At 45.0% G+C, this 16,896-nt stretch overlaps 1 protein-coding gene across 3 annotated transcripts in view; it reads right to left on the bottom strand.

Moving 5' to 3' along the window:
* The window catches only part of LOC133067771 (myeloid-associated differentiation marker-like), a 42,134-nt gene extending 25,704 nt beyond the window's left edge, over window positions 1-16,430 (bottom strand). For 2 of the 3 annotated variants that reach the window (XR_009695398.1, XR_009695397.1), the window contains exon 1: window positions 15,170-16,430. Coding sequence is in view for 1 of the 3 variants with exons in the window: in XM_061158671.1 (XP_061014654.1) it covers window positions 15,187-16,110 (924 nt within the window). In the remaining 2 variants the exon portion in view is untranslated. Of the gene's footprint in view, window positions 1-12,127; window positions 14,893-15,169 lie in introns of those variants that run through there. The other variant, XM_061158671.1, reaches the window with a different exon arrangement.
* Between the last annotated feature and the right edge of the window lie 466 nt (window positions 16,431-16,896).

The following is a 16,896-nucleotide window of genomic DNA, read 5'->3' as shown; positions in this document are numbered from 1 at the left end:
AACAGACATGAAATAATTTATGGTCTTTCTTTATTTCACTTAGTGCAAAAGTTCAAAAGTTCAGTTGCAAAAACACTAACATACTTCACTGGGTCTTCCCAGGTGGAGCTATGGTAAAGAATCCGCCTGCCAGCGCAGGAGATGCAGGAACATGGGTTGATCCCTGGGTGGGGAAGAGTCCCTGGAGTAGGAAATGGCAACCCACTCCACTATTCTTGCCTGAAGAATGCTATGGATGGAGGAGCCTGTTGGGCTACAGTCCATGAGGTTGCAGAGTCGGAGGTGACTGAGCACACACACAGAATGGAATGTATTTGATTACTAAGTGCTTTCAGATCCCAGTAGGGTTTTATCTCCTATAAGTAAATGCACCATGTCGCCTGTCTGAAATTGAAAAATTCTGACTCTAGAGCAGATCTGACCTCAAAGTTTTTAGAACAGGGATTGTATAAATACATTGTCTTCCTAACCATCTGACAAAGAGAAAATTAGGCTCAGGGAACCAAGCGCCTCAAATAATGTTCCATGGAGAGGAGTGAGAACCCAGATAAAAACGCCAAAGCTGGGAGCCTGAACACTTTGCTTTACAGCCCACATGTCACCAGGGCCCATGGGTGGGAATCAAGGGAAAAAGCTTAGAGCTCTGGGACCCCGGACACGCCTTCAGGGCCACAGCCTCCTTCCACAGCAACCTGAAGACACACGTGTCCCAGCCTCACTTCCCCGCAGCATCACTAGAAGGAGCTGCCATCTGAGGGGACACAGCCCCACCTGGAGGAGGGCAACTCCAGGGGTGAACAGGGAGGAGCCATGGCGTGAGAGCAAGGCAGTGGGAACAGGATGACATGGGAAGTAGTGAGTGTTCTGAATTTCCTCCCCCAGTTTTGCCTTCACATGTGACTCTTTCCCATTGGAGAAGGGAGACTTCAACCCAGCATGACTCCAATGTAGAGTATCATGCGGGAACCGCAGAATAGGTTAACATAATGTTTGGTTTTTAAAGGGCTTCCCTGATAGCTCAGTTGGTAAAGAATCTGTCTCCAATGCAAGAGACCCCAGTTCAACTCCTGGGTGGGGAAGATCTGCTTCTTGGGGTTCCCTTGTGGCTCAGCTGGTACAGAATCAGCCTGCAATGTGGGAGACCTGGGTTCGATCCCTGGGTTGAAGCTGCCACCCCACTGTGAGTCTGAGACTAGGACTAGTCCTACCTGAGTGGAGATTTTAGGCCTGTGAGACTGGTTCAGCTGTGTTATGCTTAGTCGTATCTGACTCTTTTTGGCCCCATGGACTGTAGCCCTCCAGACTCCTCTGTCCATGGCATTTCCCAGGCAAGAATACCAGAGTGGATTGCAATTTCCTTCTCCAGGGGATCTTCCCGAACCAGGGATCAAACCTGCGTCTCCTGCTTTGGCAGGCGGGTTCTTTACCACTTAGTCACCTGGGAAGCCCGACCCCCACCCCCAGCCCCCAGTTAGCAGCTTCCAAGTTGGGAAGAAAGGATTGGAAATGAACAAGGATGCTGTGTCTGATTATGACATGGAGCCTTTCAGGGCATCCAGGGAGGGGATGGAGATGGGCAGATGATCGGGCCATTTTAACAGTAGGAGCTGAAAGAGGAGGCACTGAATGGACCCCTGGGAGGGGACAGCCCTGAGGATTCATTGGGGACTGGGGCAGAGGTGGGGGCAGCAGAGTGAAGATGACTAGGGGGATTCCAGGGTCCCAGTGGCCCTGAGGCAGCCCAGTAGATGTCTTTGGACCCAGAAAGGATGCAGGCACGGAGCCAACCTTCCCCATGGAGGAGGGGCCTGGGCTGGAGCTGAGAGAGGAGAACAGGGGCCTAAAGGGGTTCCAGGGCTGTGACAGGGACACGTGGCCAGAGTGGCAGGGACCCTGGAGACCATGGAATTGCCCAGTTCACCTGCCCAAGACAGTCTTGCCAGCCAGGGCTGCAGTCCTGCTCACACAGGGGCTCCTCCAGGGTCCAGTGTGGGGGGAGTGAGGCCCCTCCCAGCCCGCCCCCTCCTCAGGGACAGCTCCCTGTTTCCAAGGGACTATTTGCTGAGAGGCCCCCAGGGCTGAAGGGCCAGCACCCTGAGCCCCAGCCAGCTTCCTGCCATCAAGGGCCTGGTCACCTTTGCTGATAATAAACCCTGGGACAAGCTGAGGCTGGAAAGAGAAAGAGAGCAAACCTGAGAACCTCCCTGGACTCCCAGAGCTCCTTGAGCGCCAGTTGCCAGGGGAGCCCTGGAGCCTGCTGGCCTCCCAGTGGGCACTGCTGGGGTGGGGAGGGGCACTGGCATGAGGGAAGCTGAGGGTCATACTGTCCCTGAATTTTTCCCAACTTACTACCAAAATGACCCTATGATTCATACTTAAGAGTAAATGACAACTTTGTGTCCATTTAATGTCACAGTCATGAAATTAAAAGATGCTTGCTCCTTGGAAGGAAAGCTATGACAAACCTAGACAGTGTATTAAAAAGCAGAGACATTACTTTGCTGACAAAGGCCTGTATATCAAAGCTATGGCTTTTCCAGTAGTCATGTACGGATGTGAGAGTTGGACCATAAAGAAAGCTGAGCACCGAAGAACTGATGCTTTCGAACTGTGGTGCTGCAGAAAACTCTTGAGAGTCCCCTGGACAGCAAGGAGAGCAAAACAGTCAATCCTAAAGGAAATAAACCTGAATATCCATTGGAAGGAAGGATGTTGAAGCTGAAGCTTCAATACTTTGGCCATCCGATGCATAGAGTCAACTCACTGGAAAAGACTGTGATGCTGGGAAATATTGAGGGCAGTAGAAGGGGATGACAGAGGATGAGATGGTTGGATGGCATCACTGACTTAATGGATATGAGTTTGAGCAAATTCTGGAAAACTATGATGGACAGGGAAGCCTGGCATGCTGCAGTTCATGGGGTCACAAAGAGTTAGACATGACTTAGTGACTGAACAACAACAGCATGTTTGGTTGCTGTACAGAACTTTAATTTCACATGAAAATGCAGATTTCTACCTCCCTTAGAAGACTCAAAAGATCTGGTGTCACTAGGCTGGGTTCCCTCGGCGATAGATAACACGGTTGGGTGGCTGGTGTTGAGTAGCTGTTACATGCTCTATATTGCTTTCCATTCTCATCTCTGTTTAGTTTTCTATATTTTTCTTATTCTCATGTGTCATTGACATAAAACTGGTCTATAACTATCTTACATGTTCCAGTTTCCCTTCTTGGGCTTGGCCAGGCTTCCTGTCTACTCACAGAAGTGTCCACTCCTTCATCCAGAGAGCATCCGTGTCCTCAACCTCACATACAGACTTCAGCACATTTCACATACTCTGAAATCATATATAGATATGTGTGTACACACACACACACACACGTGTGTGTATGGGGTACCTGTAGACTTTTTTCCTACTTTGTAAACATGAGCTATGTCATTCACAGGGCATCTTGCTTTTCCACCGCCCCTGACAGGTTCAGATGGTTGTCTCCAAGGACCTTAGTCCTCTCCATCCACATTACTTATTTTCTTCCCTCGTGCCTCTTGTGGGCGTTTCCACTGACCACCCTTCTCTAGGTCAATGGATCCTCCGCTGTGAGTCTCAGACACTAGGGGACCCAGGATATGACCTGGGATCCTTGTGACCACCATACTCCAGAGCAAGAGTGGGGCAAGCTTTTCTGGAAACTTTTAAAAATATGACAAGGTTTATATTTTTAATTTCTGTTATCTGGAATATAGAAAGAAATTTTGCAACTTAATAATAAATAGGCAAACAACCCCCCCCAAAAATGGGCCAAACTTCTTAAGAAGTTTTAGTGTATCTTACTGACTTAAATGGGAGCTTTTTTAAAATATTTCTTTATATATTATAGAATTCTAACAACAAAATTTTCATTTGGTATTTTATCCTCTATACAAATTTAAGTCTTGCTCCAGGATCTGGGTCTACAAGAATGGTTACTGTTTTACAAAAATGAAAATTAATGTAAGAGATAAATTATTTAGATGCACTAAATTCACTTAATCACCAATTGTGCTCTTTTGGAAATGTGTATAAATTGTGTCAACTGATAGTTGTGCTATGTTGGAAAAATGAGAGTTCATATAAGAAATAAGTCATGTAGTTCAAATGGCATAGTTTGATTGCAAAAATAGGCTGAAATATTTTATAAAGACTGATAACTAAATGGTAGGTAAACACATTTAAAAAAATACTCAAACTCATTAATAGTGAGGAAAATGCAAGGTATAACCTCAATGAGAAATCACTACACACCTGAAACAATGCAATGATTATTTTTTAAGAAACAATGAGCAATAAGGCAGAAAATACAAGTCAACGCCAACTGAAGAGGATCTAAATTGCCACAAGGAGAAGTTTGAGTTTTATCTTTTAAAAGAAGTTTGAGATTTTTGAGAAGGGTAATGACATGACTTTAAATAGTTTCAGTGGACCCCCCTGGTGGTGCAGTGGTTAAGACTGTGCACTTCCAATGCACAGGGCACAGGTTCAGTCCCTGCTCAAGCAACGAGATTCCACATGTTGCATGGTCCTGACAATTAAAAAATAATAATAATAAATAAATAAAACCGGCATACTGTAACTGCTTAAAATGAATAAAAATAATGTTTCAGGAAGATTAATCTAATACATTCATAGAATGGCTAATTTAATAAAATGATGTAACATGAAAAAAATCTAATAAAAACATAGTATTTCTTTTAACAGAAGGTAAGTATTAAAGTCATTAAAAATCTGATGATGTAAGATAAATAAGCAAATCTGATTGTCCATTTGACATGTTTAAAAAGTTGGGACCAAACGTAACTTGCAGAATCTCCACGAGTTTGTTCTATTGTTTGAATATTTTTACAGGACCTTCCCTTAATACATTCTAACTTTGTATAAAACAATAGTTGTAGACAATTAGCTGGAATATTATCACATAATAAAGGACAGTAATGCATTAGTCTTTCTATAATTCACCCATTTTAACTCTTCACTATCTGACTATTCCAGATGTTCAAGCTGAATTTAGAAAAGGCAGAGGAACCAGAGATCAAATTGCCAACATCTGCTGAATCATACAAAAAGCAAGAGAATTCCAGAAGAATATCTACTTCTGCTTCATTGACTAATGCTAAAGCCTTTGACTGTGTGGATCACAACAAACGGGAAAATTCTTAAAGAGATGGGAATACCAGACCACCTGACCTGCCTCCTGAGAAATCTGTATGCAGGTCAAAAAGCAACAGTTAGAACTAGACATGGAACAACAGACTGGTTCCAAATTGGGAAAGGAGTACATCAAGGCTGTGTATTGTCACCTTGCTTATTTAACTTTATGCAGAATACATCATGTGAAATGCCAGACTGGATGAAGCACAAGCTGGAATCAAGATTGCCAGGAGAATATCAATAACTGCAGACATGCAAGCGACACCACCCTTATGGCAGAAAGTGAAGAAGAACTAAAGAGCCTCTTGATGAAAGTGAAAGAGGAGAGTGAAAAAGCTGGCTTAAAACTCAACATTCAAAAAGTTAAGATCATGACATCTGGTCCCATCATCATGGCAAATAGATGGGGGAAAAATGGAAACAGTGGCTGGCTTTATTTTGGGGGGCTCCAAAATCACTGCAGATGGTGACTGCAGCCATGAAATTAAAAGATGCTTGTTCCTTGGAAGAAAAGCTATGACCAACCTAGACAGCATATTAAAAAGCAGAGACATTACTTTGCCAACAAAGGTCTGTCTAATCAAAGCTATGGTTTTTCCAGTTGGCGTGTATGGATGTGAGAGTTGGACCACAAAGCTAAGCGCCAAAGAATTGATGCTTTTGAACTGTGGTGCTGGAGAAGACTCCTAGGAGTCACTTGGACTGCAAGGAGATCAAACCAGTCAATCCTAAAGGAAATCAATCCTGAATATTCATTGGAAGGACTGATGCTGAGGCTGAAACTCCAACACTTTGGGCACCTGATGAGGAGAACTGACTCCTTGGAAAGGTTGAAGGCAGGAGGAGAAGGGGACAACAGAATGAGATGGTTGGATGGCATCACTGACTTGATGGATGTGAATCTGAGCAAGCTCCAGGAGTTGGTGATGGATAGGGAGGCCTGGTATGCTGCAGTCCATGGGGTCGCAAAGAGTCGGACACCACTGAATGACTGAACTGAACTGAAGCCGGCTATTTAGTTTTGCAAAGTTAATTTTTTGTGTTTGGCAAGACATTCTCGATGAAAGAGGCAGTGCATTGATTTGCTGGCCCAGCCTCCCTCATCTGGGTCGTGTCTGTCCTGCCACTGCAGTTGGACCGTCAGCACAAACTCCAACACCAAACTTAAACTCCAGGCCCCATTGTCTGGTCCTGGTCATACCCCTGGATCTTTGGACAGTGTCAAATTACTATAAAAGTTTGTACATGTTCACTCACTGTGCGTACTTATCTCATTGTGGACCAGGAACAGTTTGCAACTGGTACTATTCCACAAACTGCATTTTGAGGAGTACTGTACAGAGCTCTCTCTGGGAAATAATGGATGAGCCCCAGGCTGGGGTATAATACAGAGAGATTAACTAAAGTTCTAAAGAGGTCCCTCCACTAAGGAATTCTCTGATGCTGTGGTTTGGGAAGGAGACAAGCTGGGGAAGTTAAATGCTCAGAGAGGGTACCAGATCTTTCTGAACCTACTTCTCCTGATGCCAAGAAAGATCACTGCCCGAGACGGGCAATCTGGAGAGATCTCAAGTCCATGCTCCCTCACTTACTCAGTTTGGTTTAGGAACATTGGCAGAGCCTACTTCTTTGGAGTTACACAGGAACCACACAGAGACTCTTTAATATTTTCTGCGTGTAAATCCCTTTGACTATATGATTGTCCCAGGAATACGCATTCACATACATTGGAAATGTTGCATTTAGTTACAGGGCTCTTGTAGAACTCCTAGAACCTATTCCAGGACATTAGTGGACCCCTGGACCTCAGGGTAGGAAGCCGACTTGGAGAAGTAAGTCAGGTGATTCCTGCACTACCTTCCCTTCAGGTGTGGGTGAGCAGAATCCTGGGCTCATACTTAGGGCTCCCCCTTGTGGTTCCTCCCCACAAATGCCAGAGGTTCCCAGATAGACGAGAGAGTCCTCTGGAGGCAGACCAAGGAGTCTGAGTCCTGACAGTGATGCCCACAGTCACCTTCATGGTCCCCTTTTCCTGCTGTGATTCAGGAGTTTTGGGACCACCATCACAGGACCCTCAGAAGGTAACTATTTAAACCTTTGGGGAAGGTGGAGTGCTGCTAGATTCTCTAACATTTGGATCAAACTCTTAAGAGCTGATTGTGGTCTGGAATATGCACCCTCAGGGAATGAGGGGCTCCTGAATGAGGGCTTTGTTGGGGGAGGGGTAATTCTCACAGGACAATCCAGGGATGGGAGGAGTGAGCAATGTTTATGGGAGAGAGAAATGTTTATGAGAGAGAGAGCGCAGACTCTGGCAAGGAAAGGCCATCCCACCCTTGGGAACCATATTAAGCATCTGGGACTCAGTGGGAAGCCGTGCAGAGATGTAACCAGATGTTCACTTATAGAGAAGCTGCTGGATTTCCCCTCAGAGAGCAAAATGGCAGATATGCAATAGGGTGGGGGAGGGTTCAAAAAGTGAGAGGGACCCTGAGCTCAAACTAGCAGGCCTTCCAAAACTCCGGGCAAGTACAGGCACATGCTGGGGGCTGGGAGCTCACCCAGGTAGAGGGGCCCAGGGAGGCGGGCTGGACACTAGGAGCTGCGGCCACACGTGGGCCCTTCCAGCTCAGTAGATGTTTACGAGGCACCTGCTCTGGGCCAGCCTGGACCAGAGGCTGAGGACCCAGGTGAGCGAGGCCTGGCCCATGGTTATCAAACTCTCAGATGAAGAAAGGGAGACCCACGACCTGACCATCAGCACACCCGCGGGGCATGTCCACAGAGGGGAGGCAGGTGTCCTGAGCAGGGACGGAGGACGGGGGGCAGGCAGGACACCAGTTCCGAGTGGAGGGTGAAGGGTGTGTCTTAGTGGAGGAGACGGGAGAGGGGCCCAGGAAGGAGAGAGCCCGAGCCCCAGCCTGAGGAGTGGGGGTTGGCTTGTCTGGGGAGCGGGGATGTGTAGGAAGCGGGGGATGGAGCTGAGAGTTTGGGCCCCTCTGCAGGGCTTGTGGCACCAGGGACCCAGGACAGAGTGTTAGCACCTGGATTCACTGAAGAGCCCTGTTCTCAACGTGCTGAGCAAGGAGACATGTGGAGGTCAGCGTGTAGTTGCTCTTGTGGATAAAAAATTAATCAATAGTCAATCTAAGAAAGAAACTGAGAATTTATTCGAGCCAACCTGATGATTATAACTGGGGAGACAGTCTCTCAGGAAGCTCTGAGAACTGTTCTGAGGAGGTAAGACTGGAGACTTTAATGTGTGTGTGACTTGGGGAGAGGGGGACATGCAACCAGCACACAGCTTGGTAAGAAGGTAACTTCATGCAGGAGGAAGAGATATCTTAGTTAATGGTTTTAGTGCTTTTCTAAGTGTGGGAAGATGTGAGAAACTGGGTTCATAAAAATTTCGCCAGAAAATATTGACCAGAGGGCTGGTTCTGCAAGTTTTCTCAGAGCACAAAATGCCTCATCCTGATATTCGCACTGAACCCATTTCATGGTGGATCATAGGTGACTGCAGTAACTAATGACTTCATGCCTGTAGAACTGGGTTTGGGCAACATCCTTTGCTACACATTCCCCTCCATCTCTCTCTTATTACCCATTTTCAGAGGCGCATTTTGACTGATTTGTCCCAGGGTGCTAGGAATGCTCGTTCCCCGGTCGGAAGACAAGCCTGTTGATAGACCACTCAGTGTGCTGTTACGCACCCAGTCCTGGCAAACAGCAGCCAAAAGCCTCTGGAGCACCTGTCCTACTAGTCTGTCGGCTCCGGGAAATGGTTTCCATTTTTTGCTCCTTCCCATGTCTAGGGTCACAAGGTTACAGTCATGGATCTTATAGAGCTGACTATTATATGAATAATTTCAAGCAGCCTAGTCGTCATTAAATTTCATCACAGACACAATCACAGAACTGTTAATGCAAGAAACAAGAATCTTATAAAAATAGGTGGAAGACAAGTAATAAAGGTAGTGACATTAATCTGCCCCTAAGTATTGTACTACATGTGTGTTAAGCCGCTTCAGTCATGTCCGACTCTGTGTGAGCCTATGGACTGTAGGCCTCCAGGTTTCTCTGTCCATGGGATTCTCCAGGCAAGAATACTGGAGTGTGTTGTCATGCCCCTTCCAGGGGATCTTCCCAACCCAGGGATCGAACCCACGTGTCATATCTCCTGCATTGGCAGATGGATTCTTTACCACTAGTGCCACCTGGGAAGCTGGTCATAAGTATCAGGTTGGTACAAATATAACTACGGTTTTTGCATTATTGAAATTTGCCATTTGGTATTGGAATACATTCTAAATAAATGTGGTTATGCTAAATATCATTTTAATTGCACATTTCTCATTTTATGTTTTTTTGCTAATGACTTACTACTTGCTGTTTATTTTATATTTATTTTAGAATATGGAAATGCTATTAGACAAAAAGCAAATTCAAGTGATTTTCTTATTTGAGTTCAAAATGGGTCTTAAAGCAGTGAAGACAACTTGCAACATCAACAACACATTTGCCCCAGGAATCGCTGACATACAGTGCAGAGATGGTTCAAGAAGTTTTGCAAAGGAGACAAGAGCCTTGAAGACGAGGAGCATAGTGGCCGGCCATCAAAAGTTGACGATGACAATTGAGAGCCATAATTGAAACTGATCCTCTTACAAATGTACAAGAAGTTTCTGAAGAACTCGATATCAACCCTTCTAAGGTCAATTGCCATTTGAAGATATTGGAAAGGTGAAAAAGCTCTATAACTGGATGCCTCATGAACTGACCAAAAATCAAAAAAATCATCTATCTGAAAAGTCTTCTTCTCTTATTCTATGCAACACAGCACTGTTTCTCAATCAGATTGTGGCATGCAACAAGTGGATTGTAGGGGAAGTGGGAGGGATGTTGAAGAGGGAGGGGTCATAAGTACACCTGTGGCAGATTCATTACTGATGTATGGCAGGAAGCAACACAATATTGTAAAGCAATTATCTTTCAATTAAAAATAAACATTGTTTTCTTAAAGTGGATTGTATATGACAACCAGCAATGACCAGCTCCGTGGTTTGACTGAGAAGAAGCTCCAAAGCACTTCCTAAAGCCAAACGTGTACCAAAAAAAGGTCATGGTCACTGTTTGGTGGTCTGCTGCCTGTCTGATCCACTACAACTTTCTGAATCCCGGCAAACACAATACATCTAAGAAGTACGCTCAGCAAATCAATGAGATACACCCAAAACTGCAATGTCTGCGGCTGGCATTGGTTAACAAAGAGGACCCAATTCTTCACAGCAACACCCGACTGCACGTCGCACAAGCAACGCTTCAAAAGTTGAACAAATTGTGAGCAAGTTTTGCTTCATTCGCCATGTTCACCTGACCTCTTGCCAACTGACTAACACCTCTTCAAGCACCTCGACAACTTTTTGCAGAAAACACACTTCCATAACCAGCAGGAGGCAGAAAATGCTTTCCAAGAATTTGTTGTATCCTGAAGCACGGATTTTTATGCTATAGGAATAAACAAGCTTATTTCTCATTGGCAAAAATACATTGATTGTAATGGTTACTATTTTGATTAATAAAGATGTGTTTGAGCCTAGTTATAATGATTTAAAATTCATGGTCTGAAACTGTGATTGTGTTTGCACTGACCTAATATGTAGACAGCATTATCTTCTAAGAAGTTATTTAAAAAATTAACCTTTATGGTGGAGCAGGTATTTCTGCCCTTGGGAGGACTGGTTTACACATAATGCAAATGCACAATGTATGCTAGAGGGGAGGGAAGCGGTCAAAACCAGCAGAGAAAATTTTTGTTTAAATTTTTCTTATCTGTTTTAAATTATGAATTTTATTTCATTCCTTTGTATGATTTTCCCCAATCCAACAAAGGCCGCTGGTGCCGATCACTTGATCCATCCCAGGACAAGAGTGAGTGGCAGCAGCGGGGGTCCTGCCCCTCCCCCACAGGTCTGTTTCCTGGCCCCTCTGGCCCTGGTGAGGCTTTGTGACACAGAACAGGAGACTTAAGGTACCTTCCAAGCCACCAGTTACTGTAAAGGGCTGCTGATCTCAACGCAGGGGAGCAATGAGCACACACACACACACACATGCACGCATGCACTGAGCATGCACCCAAGTACACACCTTTCTAGAGAGGCATCCAGGTGTTGTCATGGCCCCTTTAAGAGCTAAGGGACAGAATGTGGGCACTGGGGTAGGGCCCAACACCTTTTGTCACAGGTCGGCTGCAACCCCCAGGCTCCGGTCCAAGTTGGGGTGGGGAGTCAGTGGGAGGGGCTTCCAGAAACCTAGGTTTGGGTGAGGGTGGGAATTGACTAGGAATCTTTTGAGCTCTAGGCAAATTTGGAGCAATTAAAGTATGTGGATTTGATTAGGGTAGTTTTTAAAATTTCTTTTATTTCCTGTTTAAATTGAAATTGAAAAGAACATTGTAAATGTGGGAAAAGGGACCCAGCTTATTTTTATGTTTGATAGCAGGGGCGGATGGGAATCCAAACTTCCGGGAAATTTTTAAGATTATGTACATTGATCTAGATCATATTACGCCTGAGTCCCAGAGAAGCAGAAAGCAGCAGAAAGCAACTGACACAGAGAAACGCATGTGGGGTGTCACCTCACACTCAAGCAGTGCAATTCCTTTGACAATGGAAGCAGCAGCCTCCACCTTGTATAAACCCTCTGCCCAAGAAAACTTGAAGAGAAACTTTTTCTTTAATAGGGTCATCCAGTAATTTTTGGCCTTCTGACCAGAAAAGAATCAAAAGGAAAAACTCCAGGCTAACATCACTTTTAAGACTGGCAGGGTCATGCTCTTCTCCCTGCCGAGACAGGACCTGCAGTTTTTTGTTGTTTTTTTTTTAACTTTATGATACTTAATTTTATTTTCATTTATAATTTTAATATAGCATCAATAATACAGAAGTCAAAGATTTACTTAATATTTAATTTCTATCAATTACAGTTTTGGTGTCATTCTATTAAACCATATGAAATCTTTTCCTAAGAAGATCCTCTAACAGCACTACTTTGACTAATATTGTAAAATATTAATGACGGTACTGACTTCCTGGTTCACCAGTAGGCTACAGAACATATTTGCAAAACATATTTACTTAAAAAAACTCAACAAATCAGACTTGAAGTCAGAACATAACACTGCATACCAGTTGGAAGTGTTCTTCTCTTCTAGCATCTACATTAGCAAAGTTTCAGTAGGACAAAACAATCTTAGATGACAAAAAAAGTAACTTAAGCACTTTGCTTTCTTTTTGTGGAGCTTCTAGTCACTATGGACACTCAAGAAAAATTAATAGCTGTTTTGGCTTTCAAAGGTTTTCTAAAGTATTTAAAAATAGACTGAAGGCTAGAGGAAGGGGCTAAGTTGTGTTTTTCTGTACCAGCAGAAACTGTAGGAAACTCCTTTTTCAAAATGGTTGTTGCAGGTTTATCCAAAGGCTTTGGACTTGTCACCCATTCACGGCAGTGCTGCTTTATCCATTCTAATAACTGGACATCACTTCCCAACTGGTGTCCTATGTGATGATGTTCAGAGTCAATAAGTGCAACGGCGTATACTTTGCTCATCACGTCCCACTTTTTATGAACAAGCAAGTCCATAAAAACCAAGCCTCCATAACCATGTACAATGAAGGCAACATCCTTGCCTTCAGTCTTTGAAATGAAGTAATCCCAAATATAAACCATGTGTTCTTCAAGGGTGTTGTTGCATCTTTTTGGAATACATTGGAGAGACTCCTGGAGAGAGAAGAAGCTCTCTGTCTGAACCATTTTTCTGGAAGAGAACTCAACATTTTGTGTTAAGAGTTCTTTCCACTCTTTTCCTGTCTGCTGGTCCACAAAATTGTCATGGGGTTTAGCACAATTACATCATAATGTACCTGCAGTGCCATTTGAATACATGGTATCTGACTTCCATGTTGGAGACCATGATGTATTATTGCCTGCTGACTCCACTGACCAGCTCTAAAGACCCCGTGGTCTTGAAGGAGGACAAGAAGAGCAGAATGATGATTTGATAATGCTCTCTCACTCATGAAAAAGAAGCTTCTTGGTTCCTTATCAGCCTCTGGTGGGATATATACTTTTTGTAATTTGCACACTTTCTCCAAAAGTTCATAAATGGCAAATGGCCAAGGGCCCAGTAGCGCTTGCTATTCCTCTCCAGAACATTTTTATAATAGTTAAAGGCAAAAGGCCCATGTGTCTCAGTGTGTCTCAATTCAGCTTTTTCATTGAAGTCATATTTAAGTTCTTCTAGTAAGTCAGATTGTTCAATAAATTTTCGGAAGCTCAGTTTCTGAGTCACTGGTAACCTCTCTATTTCCATCTTTTTCCAGCTCTGTTTCATATGATATCAGCTGATGAATCAAGCCAGAGTGATTCTCTAGCTCCAGCACAGACGACACAGTAATTAAAAAGTAAGGCTAAAGAAGCAAGGCTCTGGCAGTGAATTGAACAAATTAAGTCCCATTACCAGACTTGGTAAGACGGGGGAGAGGGGAGCAGATGTTAAACTGTTGGAACGTTCCAGTATCATTTGCCTTTAACTAGAGTGCTGTGTTATTTTGTTAAACTTACTATGATTAAAGTTTACCCACTTAAAAAAAAAGTATGCAAATATGTACTTTATTGCTAATCAAATAGAACAATTTTCTAAACTGATGGGTCCTATGAAAGGACTAAAAAAGTACTCAGTCCAAAAGTACTAATCGTTGAGGTCAGCATTATTCCCTTAAGTACTGTAATAAAAATTAGTTGAACAAATTCATATGCAGCCACCCAGTTGCTAGCATCTCATTATTTTATATTTAAAAAATTGATGTCCAGCTTTTTCCCTGTCCTTTAAAAATTATGGATTTGAATTTTGAAGAGATCCTATTACTCTCTTTTTCCTCAGCTGACTTAATTGATTTCCACTCCAACTGCTAAACTAACAGGCTATCGATTTTTGTCTTGTTAAAGTCTTTTTGCTTCTAAATCTGAGGAAGCGTCTTGAGGACAGACACATAGCAGATGCCACGAGTAAAGTAATACTATCAAAGGACAATTTCTGGGGTAGCGAAGTGGGGGAATTCCTAGCTTCCCTGCTTTAATTTTTAGTCACCCTCATCTTCAAGTCAACAAAACCTTTACTATCTTGGGCTCTGCAGTTTTTATCACTAGGGCGGGAGGATGACATCACTGTCCCTCACCAACACCATAAACAAGTATCTTCAAGTCCCTGGAGATCTTCACCGGCTCCTTTTTTGATTCCCCAGACATTGGTTGGCATGCTAGGAGAAATTCTGGAGCCAATCTCAGGTGGGGCGGAGCACCAACTGGGGCCCAGGAATCCAGGGTCTCTACTTCAAGACTCCTGCTCAGTGGAAATTACTGAAGGCCAGAGATTTTGTTTGTTTGTTTTTAGTTGAAGGGGAAGGGCACTATACACCACCCTCCACTGGGAGAAAGGGGACACAATCCCTCATTACCCACTCCACTCCCAAACCCACACACACACACCCCAACTAAGACACCCCCAGGGGGACAGACACGCTTTGGCAACGAGGCCCCTCTGGAGGCCCAGGGTATGAACAGCTGCACAGAGGGCTGTGTGATGTGGAGTCAGCACCTTAGGAGGTGGGAGGGGGCGGTGGGCAGAGAAGGAAGGAGTCTCAGGTCCTGATGGAAGAAGGAAGATGGGGAGAGGTGGTCAGGACACAGGAGAAGAAAAAACAAAGACACCCAGAAAAGAGTTTAAAAAAACCCACAAAATGTAGAATAGATGAGAGCAGCAAGAGAAAGAGGTGAAACAGTGTGGCTGCCAAACAAAACAGGAAGGAGACAGAGTAGGAGACAAGGAAAGAGAAAAGAGAGAGAGATGAGTGGGGAAGGATGTGAAGAGGGAGAGAGAGCCAGGAAGAGGGCATCAGAGAACACCAGAGCTCAGTGAGGATACCTCCTGTGAGCAGAGGATCAGGAGTCCCTGGACTGGTCCTCAGTCCCTACAGAGACCTGGCGGGCCCAGTACCCCAGGTCGGCCACGTAAGCCAGCAGGTTGATGGCTGTCAGGATGGCCACAGCCAATCGCTGGTCCCAGGTGCACATGTCGTAGGTGAGCTCGTCCCTGCAGTCCCAATCACTGGACCTCTGGGGCTGCCCGCCGAACTCCTCGTTGAACTGGTAGAGTGGCCAGAGGACCAGAGCGCTGATGTAGAGAAGGACAGAGAGCATCGTGATCACAGCCTCGACAGGCAGCCTGTGTTCCCATTCAACCAGGTTCAACAGGGTGGTCACTGCTGCCAGGATGAAGCAGATGGAGTACACGGCCACGCACCACTCCAGGGCCGGCTGGTGCAGGTACAGGGAGGTGTTGCTGAGAAAGGCGAAGATGACACCGGCCATGAAGGTCTCCAGCACCTTCAGCAGGCCTGGCATAGTGAGCACATAGCAGGTGGTATTCATGATCTTGTAGCCATTCCACGTGCAGGCCACTTCCATGGCATACAGCACAGATGCGATGCAAGAGAATGCAGTGGCGGCGATGGCCCGGTCTCGGTGAGGACCATAAGGCAAGAACTGGATGTAAGTGACGGAGTAGATGATGGAAACCGAGAGGCAGACGAGGGCTGCGTAGCAGGCATAGGTGACGGGGAAGTTGTTCCAAAAGAAAGGAAAGCAGGACTGGACCTTACATAACTCAGTGATGGAGGTGATGAGGGTCACAGTGAAACAGAAGCCCCAGAGGCACAGGGACCAGTTACCTATGGCCCCCTTTCCAATGCCCATGTCAGTCACCAGGGAGAAAGCTACGCAGGTGGAGAAGAGCTGTGGCAGGTGAAGGCAGCAGCGCACGACACACAAGGCCCACTTTTCTGGGGATGTCGACCGGGTGGACATGGTGCTGTGATGGTCAGGCAGGTCACAGTCACCAGTATGGCAGTGGTCTTCACCGAGAACCTACCAGAGAAAGATCCAGCTCTGAAGGCAGAATAAGTCAGATGCCTGGAAAAGGCTGCAGAGCCTGGAGTGACTAAGGCTCAGGATCCGTGGAGTTGGAACCAATGGCTCAGACCCTCGGGTAACAGCACAGCCTCTCCAGAATGATTCTCCCCACCCATCACCCTTGACCTTGTCAGGAGACTTGTCTTATCCCAAACCTCACAGCCATGTTTGGTCTGGCCCAAACTACAAACACTTTTTTATCTCTTTGTGCTGTGTGCTACTATTTATGGACAAACAGGGTAGGATTGCCACTATCTGCAACCACAACCCTTCCAGGCTCTGAAAATAGGAAAATAATTTTTAGAAGTTCCTTTGATTACAAAACTTGACATGAACAGACATGAGGCAATTTATGGTCTATTTAATTCACTTACTGTGAATATTCAAAAGTGTACATGCATATATAGTTGTTTATGCAACTAAAGACTACTGTGTTTGATAACAAGGTGCTTTCAGAGCCCAGTGGGTTGTGATGTCATGTAGAATAGATGTACCGTGTCACCTGTCTGAAGGTGAAAAATTCTGAATTCTGGAGCATATCTGACCTCAACGGTTTCAGAAAAATGTTTGTGGATTGTACTGCTGATCCCATTTTACTGATGAGAAAACTAAGGCTGGGGGAATCAAGTGCCTTCCCTACGGTGGCATGACTGGGAAGTGGAAACTCCATATGAAACTACC

This window comes from Dama dama, chromosome 13 (genome assembly GCF_033118175.1).
Source record: "Dama dama isolate Ldn47 chromosome 13, ASM3311817v1, whole genome shotgun sequence".
NCBI classification, from domain to species: Eukaryota; Metazoa; Chordata; class Mammalia; order Artiodactyla; family Cervidae; genus Dama; species Dama dama.
The sequence above is the reverse complement of the archived record's forward strand: the minus strand, read 5'-3'. Positions and strand labels throughout refer to the sequence as shown.